Source organism: Xenopus laevis, chromosome 9_10L (assembly GCF_017654675.1).
Source record: "Xenopus laevis strain J_2021 chromosome 9_10L, Xenopus_laevis_v10.1, whole genome shotgun sequence".
NCBI lineage: Eukaryota > Metazoa > Chordata > Amphibia > Anura > Pipidae > Xenopus > Xenopus laevis.
This window is the reverse complement of record NC_054387.1, coordinates 70,476,113-70,488,378: the sequence shown is the minus strand read 5'-3', so window position 1 is coordinate 70,488,378 and position 12,266 is coordinate 70,476,113. Positions and strand designations below refer to the sequence as shown.

At 39.1% G+C, this 12,266-nt stretch overlaps 1 protein-coding gene across 4 annotated transcripts in view; it reads left to right on the top strand.

Moving 5' to 3' along the window:
* acvr1.L (activin A receptor type 1 L homeolog) overlaps window positions 1-12,266 on the top strand; it is a 45,756-nt gene that overhangs the window by 14,305 nt on the left and 19,185 nt on the right. For 3 of the 4 annotated variants that reach the window (XM_018234200.2, XM_018234201.2, NM_001090293.1), the window contains 3 exon segments: window positions 8,729-8,804; window positions 9,976-10,233; window positions 11,907-12,124. In XM_018234200.2, the coding sequence (XP_018089689.1) occupies window positions 8,738-8,804; window positions 9,976-10,233; window positions 11,907-12,124 (543 nt within the window). In that variant the 5' untranslated portion in view covers window positions 8,729-8,737. 4 annotated transcript variants of the gene reach the window in all.

Here is a 12,266-nt window from a genome sequence, read left to right as displayed (position 1 = left end):
CTGCTGGCCGCCGTCCCACACGGTCACAAGAATTCCAGGAACAAAAAAAGCGAAGCACCGTGAGAATTCAATAAAATGTAAAAAAATTGAAATTTTATTCAATAGACATATAAAAACCAGTTACAGCAGCAACCCGTGGCTGCCCGCTTAACGCGTTTCGTGGCGTCCTGCCACTTCATCAGAAGTGGCAGGAGGGTGGAATTGCCTTGCTTATTCCTAGGCCTGTGATTGACCAGTGCTCTGTGTCAACACTTACTGCTTGGTTGTGACATTGCATGTTGGTTAGAAGCAGACATTTGTGTTGCCTGAAACTCCCTGCGACACACACTTTAATATGATTTGTCTCTATAAATAGACAAGCAACATCTTCCAATTTACACTTGTCTTGTATGTGCACGTGCATTTGTCTCCAGACAGCACATTGTAGTTGACGGTCTCTAGGAAATAGTTTTACGACAAGCCAGGTGCTATGCATGACTAGCCACATTGATCCCACCATCTCTAAGCAAGACTGTCTCATAAATAATTACTCCTTCCATGTGGGACTTGAAACAGGAATATTTGATGGACTTAAAGGGGAGGGCTACCGTTAAAGGAGAAGGCACCACAAGCAGTGTGAGAAAGCTTGAGCTTCAATCTGACTCGCTGTTGGTGGGTAGCGCTTACAGGGGCACTGCTTCATTAAAAGGCATAATACCCTTAGAGCAGAGCAAAATGTATATGAGACGGTATTTTCATTTTTCTTGCCTTGGGATTGGACTGCAAATGGTGAACGCATTATAGAATGATGTATTTGACCTGTATTAATAGTAATTATTCTTATTAATATATGTATAACATTATTTATTGCTGTGAGGTCAGTGGAGAAAGGCAGACTATAGCAATACATTCAGATATGTAGACATGGCACCATGATGTTAAATTCCTGTTCTGTTCTACTGTGGATGTGCACCACCCAGATCCCTGAGCAGAAGGAAACATATTGGCCCTCACTGTAACTTTGCCCCAGGTGGGTGCTTTCTTTTAGTTAAGAGGATTCCTAACAAATTGGTACCTGTCCCCAAACCAATGCAATAAAATTCTAAATGCACTGGGTGCCAGATCACTATTACTTTCTGATGGTAGAAACGATTACCGAGTGAGTCATGTCCTCTGAATAGATGTGCAGGCGTTTCACTTTGGCGCTCCTTAAACCATAAAGGCTTTGTCTGTCATGGAAGTCTTCACGTTTGTCTGGAAATCAGATACCTCATTGCCTGCAATAACATGGATTCAAGGTTACAAAAGCCAGAGTGCCATGACGGGGATCCCTATATTCTCATTGATCTGGTCTGATTACTAGGGGTAAACTACTCCAGCTTTTTTTGACCCATGTCTTTGAAACAAGTGAGTCCGTCCCAATGTTTTGTTGAGATGCAACTGTTGGGGTGGCAGGTAGGAAGTGACTGCAAAACTTAAGTGGCTAGGCTAGGGCTTGATTCCTTGTGATCCTATTTAGTCCAAGATGTGGCGACTGACAGAAAAAAGTCTCTGAGACAATGCAAGAGCCATTCATCGAATGTGTCATGGAGATTTATGTGTCTCTTTTGGGTATTTTTAGTTTAAAACCATCTGCTTTATTTTTGTTCTTAGCAATAAAACCTACACAAAGGAGAGTGACTCACACTTTTTAGCTAAACCTATTGGTACCTGTGGGCGAGGTTCAATTGTTCTGTGCATTATACAAAAACATAGGGAGATCAGAAGGAGTTGTTTTGTATAATAATAGCTGGCCAGTCTTATTGCCTTTGTGGCCCTTGCCTTGGAAGAAAAATATTCAGGTAACTATATGTGATCATATATATCCTATATCCGATGTGCCGTTCAGTTTACAGCGTAGTGAAATTTTAACAGCTGTCCCTATCTTCTGTCCATTGCGATATTGATCTGGCATACATGTAAAAAATTCGGAATTGTAGTAAGGGTGACCAAATCTGGCATGTTTGACCAGCTTGATATGTAAATATTTCTAACTATGAAAAGGGAAATTTAGCTCATGCCAGAGCTCTCATATTCGACTTAGGTCAGAACATGAGTTTTCTTACTGGACCTGGGCTATGAAGGTCAGGCCGATGAATTCTGAATTTAGCAACTGTAAGATATGGTACGTTTAAAATAAAAGCTAATTTGGATGAAAATTGCAGAAGGTATTTCCTTTTTTGCCGTGCTTATTTTAAAAAGCTTTATTAATCCTACTTTATATAGATATGGGACCTCTTATCCAGAATTATTAATCCTACTTTATATAGATATGGGACCTCTTATCCAGAATGCCTGGGACCTGGGGTTTTCTTGATAACAGATCTTTCCGTAATTTAGATTTTCATACCTTTAATCTAATAGAAAATCATGTAAACATTAAAAACCCAATAGGCTGGTTTTGCCTCCAATAAGGATTATTTTATATCTCCGTTTGGATCAAGTACAATGTAAAAGGAAATAATTTTTCCAAAATTTGGATTATTTGGCTAAAATGGAGTCTATAGGAGATGGCCTTTCTGTAATTCTGAGCTTTCTGGATAATGGGTTTCCGGATAACAGATCCCATACCTGTAATACACGAGCCATGAATATCCTGTAAATGATATCCTTATAAACGGTGCTTAGTGATGTCATCTGTTAAAATCGGAGCTTAATGATGTAATTTCTGTCACATGACTCACTGAAACTAAATAATAATAATACCCCCGTTGCAAAATATGAGGATATTAGAAGTCACCTCTGCTTCCATTATCTGTATAAAAACCATTTGGCCTTATGAGTCGTGTTTTGTTTATGTCTTAGAACTCCTCTGTAACTTATATCTTTCTATTTTACAAGAGGGGGTACTTTATTCACTATATTAATTAGGGATGCACCGAATCCACTATTTTCGATTTGGCCGAATTCCCTGAATCCATCTTGGAAGATTCGGCCGAATACCGAACTGAATCCGAATCCTCATTTGCATATGCAAATTAGGGGTGGGAAAGGAAAAAGTGGAAAAAAAATTGGTTAGCTGGCCTGATATAGATTTTGGGAGACCCATCAGAATGCCACATACACGGGAAGATAAACTGCTTAATATTGTTCTAAAGGACTGTTATCAGAAGTTTTAATCTGCCCGTGTATGGGCCACCCTTACATGGGTGAGCAATCTGCTAACTTGATCTGAAGGGCCCAACCTGGCAACTTTTTTTCAATGGTCTCCATAAATCTAGTCTAAAATTTCTGTAAAGTACTTTAATTTTTATTGTTTGCAGGATGGATGCGGTCAGCAAGCTTGGTACGAATCACGTGAAAGGTAATCCTCACTATAGGCAGTTTTTATTGAGTAGCTTTATTTGCTCATTAAAAATGATTATGGTTTATTTTTACCTCGTGAGTTCCAGGCCAGGCTGCGGAAAATGGAATCCATCTCGAGATGCAGACATCACTCTGGGAGGAGGGTTTGGCAGGCGTTCAGCAATGTAAACCACTAAGTATAAGCCTGTTATAGTAGAGGTTGAGGCAATATTTGATTTTTAGATTTTTTTTTCTTTTGCAAAAGAGAATTAGGATTAATGAAAAAAGTTGTTATTGTGAATTAGGTTTTAGCTGTTGCATTAAAACTGGATTAGATAAAAGGACGATATAAGTATATCAAATTACCTCTTAGTAAAGGGGTATTATACTCTCCAGTTGTGGGTTCTTTTGAACCTACCACTTACATAGTTACATAGTTACATAGTTAAATTGGGTTGAAAAAAGACAAAGTCCATCAAGTTCAACCCCTCCAAATGAAAACCCAGCATCCATACACACACCCATCCCTACTTTTAATTAAATTCTATATACCCATACCTATACTAACTATAGAGCTTAGTATCAGAATAGCCTTTGATATTATGTCTGTCCAAAAAAATCATCCAAGCCATTCTTAAAGGCATTAACTGAATCAGCCATCACAACATCACCCGGCAGTGCATTCCACAACCTCACTGTCCTGACTGTGAAGAACCCCCTACGTTGCTTCAAATGAAAGTTCTTTTCTTCTAGTCTAAAGGGGTGGCCTCTGGTACGGTGATCCTCTTTATGGGTAAAAAGGTCCCCTGCCATTTGTCTATAATGTCCTCTAATGTACTTGTAAAGTGTAATCATGTCCCCTCACAAGCCCCTTTTTTCCAGAGAAAACAACCCCAACCTTGACAGTCTACCCTCATAATTTAAGTCTTCCGTCCCTCTAACCAATTTAGTTGCACGTCTCTGCACTCTCTCCAGCTCATTTATATTCCTCTTAAGGACTGGAATCCAAAACTGCACTGCATACTCCAGATGAGGCCTCACCAGGGACCTATAAAGAGGCATAATTTTTTTGTTTTCATCCCTTGAGTTAATGCCCTTTTTTATGCAAGACAGAACTTTATTTGCTTTAGTAGCCACAGAATGACACTGCATTCTCAGTCTGGCCATTTTCTAACCCTGAGCCATCGCTGATCTGCTTTGCCCTTCCCACAGGGCAGTAATATTAGGACAGAATGGTTGCAATCCAATGTGCCCCTGCTTTGAATTCTGCCCAACCATACTTGTACTAAATGGATCCTCAGCTTGATCTGAGGCCTTTCAGTTGCAGGGGAGGTGGGTTAACAGTAATTTCTGTGCAAATTAAAGGGAGTGGGAGACTTGACTATTGCTGAGGGTGATTGGGTGCAAATTTGCCTCTGTTGTGATAGTTTAAAACACCCCTTAGAGGAAACTATATATTTCCCCTTTAAGCCAAAGCAATGCTTTAAACAGACATTTTAAAAAAAAAAACCCCAGTATTTAAACTTGTATATTCTGTGCATATTCCTCCCTTTCATTAATGCCCACATGGGAGAAATTATGCAAATCTATCATTTACAATCCTTTAACTTCAAAACAGCGTAATTACGGGGAAATCTCAAGGTTTGTCTCACAGGCTGAAATTTGTTTTTTTGGGTTGCTGAATCATTCAGACAGAGTGTATTTTTAAGTTATGTAAAGCATTAAGTATTGGCATAGCATATGCAATTCCTTTTGCATAAGTGTGCATATAAAAACAAAAAACATATATATATATATGCAATATTCTTTGTCTACAATGTACTAGTTTATAGCCACTTGTCTGCATATTTCCTAAAACACGTGAGCCTGTCTACTGACAAAAAGAGCCAAGAAATCACATTATATATGCATTGATTTTGGTACTGGTATGGGATCTGTTATCCAGAAAGCTCAGAATTATGGGAAGTTCATCTCCCATAGACTCCTTTTTTTTTTTTTTTTTTTTTAAGTAATCCAAATGTTTTAAAAATTATTTCCTTGATTTACTTACTTGATTCAAACTAAGAGATAATGAATTCTTATTGGAAGTAAAACCAGTCTAGACTTAAGTTATGAAGATCAAAATTACGGAAAGATCACTTATCTGGAAAACACCAGGTCCCAAAATTCTGGTTAATAGGTCCCATACACGTAAAAAAACAAACAAAAAAAACTCTTTCTGCAATTTGAGTTAATTACTGGCGATAAGATAAGCACAGTTTTGAAGTAAAAATAATACTTCTGGATCCTATGAACATAACTACATGCAAATCACCTTGTGTGCCATTGGGTTAAAGAAATAGAATGATATCGTCCCATAGAGCCGCCTGTAAGGCCCTGCAGAACACTGTTGTATTACGTATGTAAGGCACTTTCAGTATTTATATATACAACAGAGTTGAACATCTAGGTATGCGGAGAAGGCATCAGAGTGCAGAAAGAGAATCCTTTGTAGAATGCAGGCAAGGGATGAAAATGTTTTGTCTGCCCAACATACTTCAGTACGACAATATTTAGTACAGGCTACGTGTCCGTCATTCTTGTTGGGAGTGAGATCCGGGGCCAAGGAGTGTTTGTGTCTGGCCAACCGAAAAGAACGTCTTTGTACAATGTGCCAAACTTCTCTACAAAGGGAACCACAAACAAACTGTTCATTATTCTCCTTCTCCCTGTGACCAGGTTAGCTACTTCCTCAATGAAGAATAGACATTTGCCAATCAGTATTTAGATTAAAAAAAATCTTTCTCCATTAATATTAAAAAACACAAACAAAAAAAAAACCCTTTTCCTTATCATTAAACCATTATTGTGCCTATTAAATACAAATAGCATTGTCTTGGCACTTATGATGGTTTGATTGCTGCCACATGTGTCAGTGTGTCTCTTTGCCCATAAAGCAAAGATGTTCTGAATCCATAATTTTTCATTTGCCTGAGTTCTCTATATTAACCAAACACTGATCCCTCATTTGCTTATTATTGAGCACAATGAATTCAGACATGTCAATTTTTCTCAGTTTTTCAAGTGTTTGTGAAATTTACTAATGTCAGAAGCCTGTTCACTTTGCGGATATTCCACCTGTACCCAACTTGCAGGACTCCTCACTACTGAAAAGCATTGAAATGCTCCCGAAAGCTTTTGAAAAAGGTAGGGTAGGGGGATGTAGACTATTTAATAATACAACCGTGCTGGCATTTTATGTGAACAAATTATTTGTCACGTTCCATTGAAAATATGCTGGATTTTGAAGTATGATTTTGGTAATTTCCTTCAAGTAGGTAGTAAAGTGACAGAATTCCGCTGTTGGTGATCTACGGTTTTAAATATCTGCCATTAGTAAATTTTGGGGGTCGCAGTTTGAAGACTGCATATTGGACACACCCAAATGAAAGATGATATGGGAGAAGTGTCATATTCAACAACAGGTTTAAAAATTAGATCCGATCGCATTTCATTAATTAGTGACATCAACCTAATCTGGCTTGCAATGATATCATAATGCCCTAGGTCCTTGGGAAATATTTTCAAACAATTGAAGCACAATGGCATTACTGTAGTGCAAAATATAGCCCACTTTAATAATCATTGGCCTACCATTCTTTAGTGCAAGCAAGCCCAAGCAATTGCCGAGGAGCCTTGTATACAGCCTTGGGTGCCTTGTAATGTCTGCTTTAGGGTTTTGAAATTACATATGTACTGTAGCTGTTTCTTCTAGGGCCATAGTCTTGTTTTTGACTTTGTACTTTTATATACTTTATGGTAACTACCCTATATTCATATGTACTGCTAGCCTAAACCTAGCTTTGGTGCCTCTTTACTACCAGTACGTATCTGTGAAGTGTTCCGCTCAACGAATTCTATCACATGACTTAAACTCTGGAAATTTTATTTAAAAAGGAATCTCGTTTTTAGCATTTATTTATTTATTCATGGAGGATCGGATTTGCAAATGCTTGCCTATGCATGACATTGGTGACAATCTGTGGAGGTGAGGTTTATTTTATTGCAAATTGTCTGGATATCTAATTTGATCACGGTAGCCAACAATACATCAGAGGGTCACAATCTTTTCAATCTTTGTTTAGCACCTGATCGTAGGTAGTTGTCCATTACATTATTCTGTGCAGTGGTGTATCATTGGAATTGCAGAATTGACACCTAGGGTTTTTTTTTTAAGTAAGAGAAATTAAATAAAAAGGTTATATACTTTCCTTTTTGCAGGTAATTTTGGAGTGCCTGGCTTGGGAACACAATGAATTTTCATTAGAAGGAGAAGCATTTTATTGGGCATGCTTTCAGTTAATTTTCCATCATTCGAAGTGTGTGGGAGGGTTACTTAGCAATGGTAGCTACATTGGACGCTGTGGAGGGGAAATACTGCGTTTGGCACACCGGATGATTGGGTTTTTTTGTGTATAATTTTTATTTCCCTGAAATCAAACACAACTATTACATTAGAACCGGTTCCTGTTTACTCTGTACGGACTGGAACACACATAATTTTGCAGAGGGATTAAATACCAAATAAAACAATGTGTGATTTATGCTGCAAGTGGAAGCTGTGTCCTCCTTTATCTGTTATTGATATGCGATAGCATTAATAGCTCTGTACAGAACAATCTTGTTGGAATTGTATGCAAATGCAATTTCTTTTGACAAATGTTTCAATTTGCTTGCACTATGATAGTCCTGCTGAATTGTTCTCACTGTTTGGAGACAACTGTGGGGTTAATTTACCCGAACATATTCTGGGTTCTGTTTTCATTAGGGTATTGGCATGTGGGGCTGTTTCAGGTGCTGTGAGCAACACGTTTGTGCCAAAGCTTCTGAACTAGCCCCCAAAGATATGCACCACCAGTGGGCCCAGATGTGCCTTACTGCCTATTGCCTTTGCCCTATTTCTTTGTGATTCCCTATTTCTGTGTGATTGTAGGATGTAAAGAAAAGAGACAAGGATAATTAAATAGGCTCAGTGAGCAGAGCAGGGAAAATAGTTTCAAAAGTGGGCCCATGGTCTAAAGATTTTTAGTTGGCCCCTGGCATTCCAGTTAGATGCTGCACACACTTCCAGGCCACTACCTTCAGTCAAGGCTTACGATTGGCTCATACTGCTGGTCTATGGAGGCCTGACATACATTGGTCAATAAGCTGCTGTCTCGTCCGCTTTTATATGTATATGCCTACATTACCTCTAATGAAAGTGCCCTCCAGTGGACAAATTGTTATAAAAAGCAGAATGATTGTGCTCCTTAACTGAGCTATAATGACTAACCAGAAATTGAGTACCTTTATTTACTAAGGGTTAGATACTGTACAAAGCATAATTAGGAAGTGTAATGGCCTTTTAATGTAGAAAAAATAACTTTTGTCCCCCCCCCCTTTTCAGAGCTGTACAATGGTGGATGGTGTTATGATTCTTCCTATCCTTATGATGGTGGCTTTTTCCTCTCCCAGCATGGAAGGTAAGTAGAAAGTAATGTCGCTGTGCGCAGCGCATTAGGTGCTGCCAGCTGCTCCCTGCTAAATGGGGCTGGAAATTTGCAATATGTCGCCCCTCTGCTTTTTTGGCAGTGGAAGTATTAACGCAGCAGGAGTTGTACATAATTTATTTGTATATTATTCAGAAGCTAGTCAGAACATCTGAAACATTCTCACACCCGTGTGATCCAGCCGGCCATTGCCAAACTGAAATACGCATTTAGAGAGCTGGCAAACGCCTCCATTTCTGAGAATGGATTTAAATAAAGTGCTTTATGGGTGAACTGGGAGGCAACTTGTCTTATAAAGGGGAAATTAGTAACAACATTCAGGCTTTTTAACTCTCAGACATGGCTTATTGTGGGCACAGAATATTCCATGTCATTGTCCAAGAACACTTCCTACAATATGACAGTGTTGCCGGTCTGTTTCTGGGAAAGATACACATATTCTATTGTTTGCATTACTGCAACATGAAGCCCTATATTTTGTGGCACAACAGAACATTCTCCCAATTTGTGATAAATTATCCTCTGTGGTTTGTGACTCCTGCTCCCTCTAGTTTTCTTGTATCGACATTATAGACTGGACTTGCTGTATCTATAAGACTTGCCTGCACACAAGACCTGGGAGCTTTTCTGTTGGCATACTCTTTGCCAGCTCCATAATACAATAAACAGAATATGTATTATTATTCTTAACACCACTGAGGGCACTGTCACTGCATTAAAGTTCAGTGGCAGCAGCATTACCTTTTCCCCCCCAGTGGCTGGAGTGTGCATCTCCTGGCACTTCGAAGAAGCTGGTACATTAGGTGGGTGGCCTTCATGTCCATCAGCATTGTCAAGGGAGAAACAGTATGACTGGGGCATCTAATGTGACAAGTATACCCAATCACTATAGATCATTGACTTACGTTTTTTGGGCTAACACCATCTAACAAGGTTAAATGGGGTTGGTCGGCACAGTTTTGCACATAAGGCCATTTTTAGAATAAGACAGAAAGGGCACTGGCTCCAAAACTCCAATCTTGGGCACTGTGAACCAAAAATGATGAGTAAAACGATAAAACAAAGACGTCCTGCTTTGCCTTTCATTCTCTGTCCTTGGTTAGTGTACCAGGTTGTGTTGACGGTGTATGTCTGTCTCTTACAGATGAGGAGATGAAGTTGAATGCAGGGCAGTATAAATGCGTATGTGAAGGGATGTCCTGCGGCAACGGCGACCACTGTTATGGGCAGCAGTGTTTTGCTTCGCTCAGCAACAATGATGGAGTCATGGTGTCCCAAAAGGGTTGCTTCCAAGTCTATGAACAAGGCAAAATGACATGCAAAACCCCTCCATCCCAGGACCAGGCCGTGGAATGCTGTCAGAGTGACCTCTGTAACTTGAACATCACAGTAAAAATAACAGGTAAAGGCAAATATGATCACTGGTATTACTGCTAGCTAGGCAAGAATGATGGGAGTTATAGTTTAGACACACAAATTGGAATTGGCCCTGTTTTGGTGGCATGTTGGTCAGCACTGAACTTGTTTGAGTACATTGAAGATTAAGCTCATTAAGATGTCTTACATTCTATGCCAGTACCTTAATGTAGACATTGTGAGTTATGATTGACATTTTAAACTGCCCAGTGTTAGTCCATATCAGTCTATTAAGGTTACTCTCAGGGCACACATAATCCATTTTATAGCTAAGGATAATTGGAGGTAAGCCCTGTAGTTCAGAGACCTGCTTTGACTGTAGGAGAGCCACTTTATGTTATTGATATAGTCATGTCCATATAGATGGTTGCCTTAAGAAAGGTATAAGCCTACAGAGACAAATAATACATTTGCAAGGCTGTATGAAGCCCACTCGACCTGTACAAACTCCAGCCTAGACAGGTATAAAGTTCAAACATAATGTAAAAACAGGTGGGTGATTATCTAACAATTCAGTCTTTGGGTCAGACCTTTAGCTGTAGTCTACTTTTTGTGAACTCTCTGAAGTTACAAAAGTTCTTCAACAGTAGTTTCAGGGTGAGGTATTGAGGTAAATGAAGGTTTTGGTGTGGAACTCACAGTAAATGTAGAGGGGAGGGGTTCAGGTATGTTGTGTTCCATCCAAGTATTCATCTAGTCTGCTGAAGCAAAGAAATGCTTTTACCATACGTATTCTTAAGCAGCCTGTAACTACCATTGAGTAGATGATCTGATGATTCCTGAGTTTAATTTGATATATTTTGAGTACCTGAAATCGGGGAAAAACATGATTACGGTAGGTAATTTTCATAGGAAACGTTCTTTAGTTTGCATGCTTCTTGTAGCTGTGTGTTGGTCAGTGCCTGCTGGAGGGGGCTTAGCAGGCACTTTGTGGGCACTTTCAACAACAAAGTTTGGGCAAAATGTGTTTGCACTGAACAGTTTCAACAGTCATGCTCAACAAAAACATCTGCCTGTTTGCCATCAGCTTTTTTGGTAAGCCCGCAGCTCCTTTGAAAGACGCAAGCCTCTAGGTCAGGAGTGCCCACACTTTACTAATGCGAGGTTTACTTTTAGTGATGTTGTCCCATTATGATCTACATCCATAAAATCACTGTTAGCATTCTGTCCCATTGAAAAATACTACTTTAATATTGATTTATGAGAAAATGTATATTGGTATATTTAACAAACTATTTCTTATGTAACCTTAATGTTCTAAATATCTGAATGAAAAGCATGAGGGATCTACTGCTCACCAGCCAGATGTACCTTTCGGGCACCCGAGCTCTAGGTCAATTTACAATTAATGAAGGGGGGCAGACAAGAATAATGTGCGATGCTCCAAATCAAAAATTCTTGCGTCTGAGGTATAGTCCTCAATGTTTAAAGACATTAAAACCTACTTTTAATTTCTCCACTCTATTAAGCATGTTTGTGCAATTGTGCTCCGGAAAATGCAGTTTCTTGATTTGTAGCAGTTAGCTGGGGATCCTGGGAAAGTATTAATTGTGCAGCAAACTTTCATTATTTTTTATAACTCTTAAATTTTTTTGAAGTATCCAAACCAGTGTTTTCCCCCCAATATTTATTTTTGTTTAATTTATTTTTTTTTAACAGGGAAAGCAAAGCAAGGGGAGGCATTAAATTACAGCATGGAAACACTAACAATCTTTATATTGGCCCCTGTGGTTGTGCTAGTGGTACTTTCTGTCTTGGCTGTGCTGATCTTCCGAAAAATTCAACAGCGTCACATGGAGATGCTGAGCAATCGGGATGCAGAATATGGAACCATTGATGGACTCATTGCATCCAATGTTGGAGACAGTACACTCGCAGTAAGTCTTGTTAGCCTGTACTACTATTCATTGTTCCCATTCTTCATGGTTGTGTTTGCACTCGCAAGTGACAAAGCAGCACTGGATAGTTTCCTCTTACTAAATAGATCCATTTTAATGCTGCCATGGAGTTGTTTCCTGT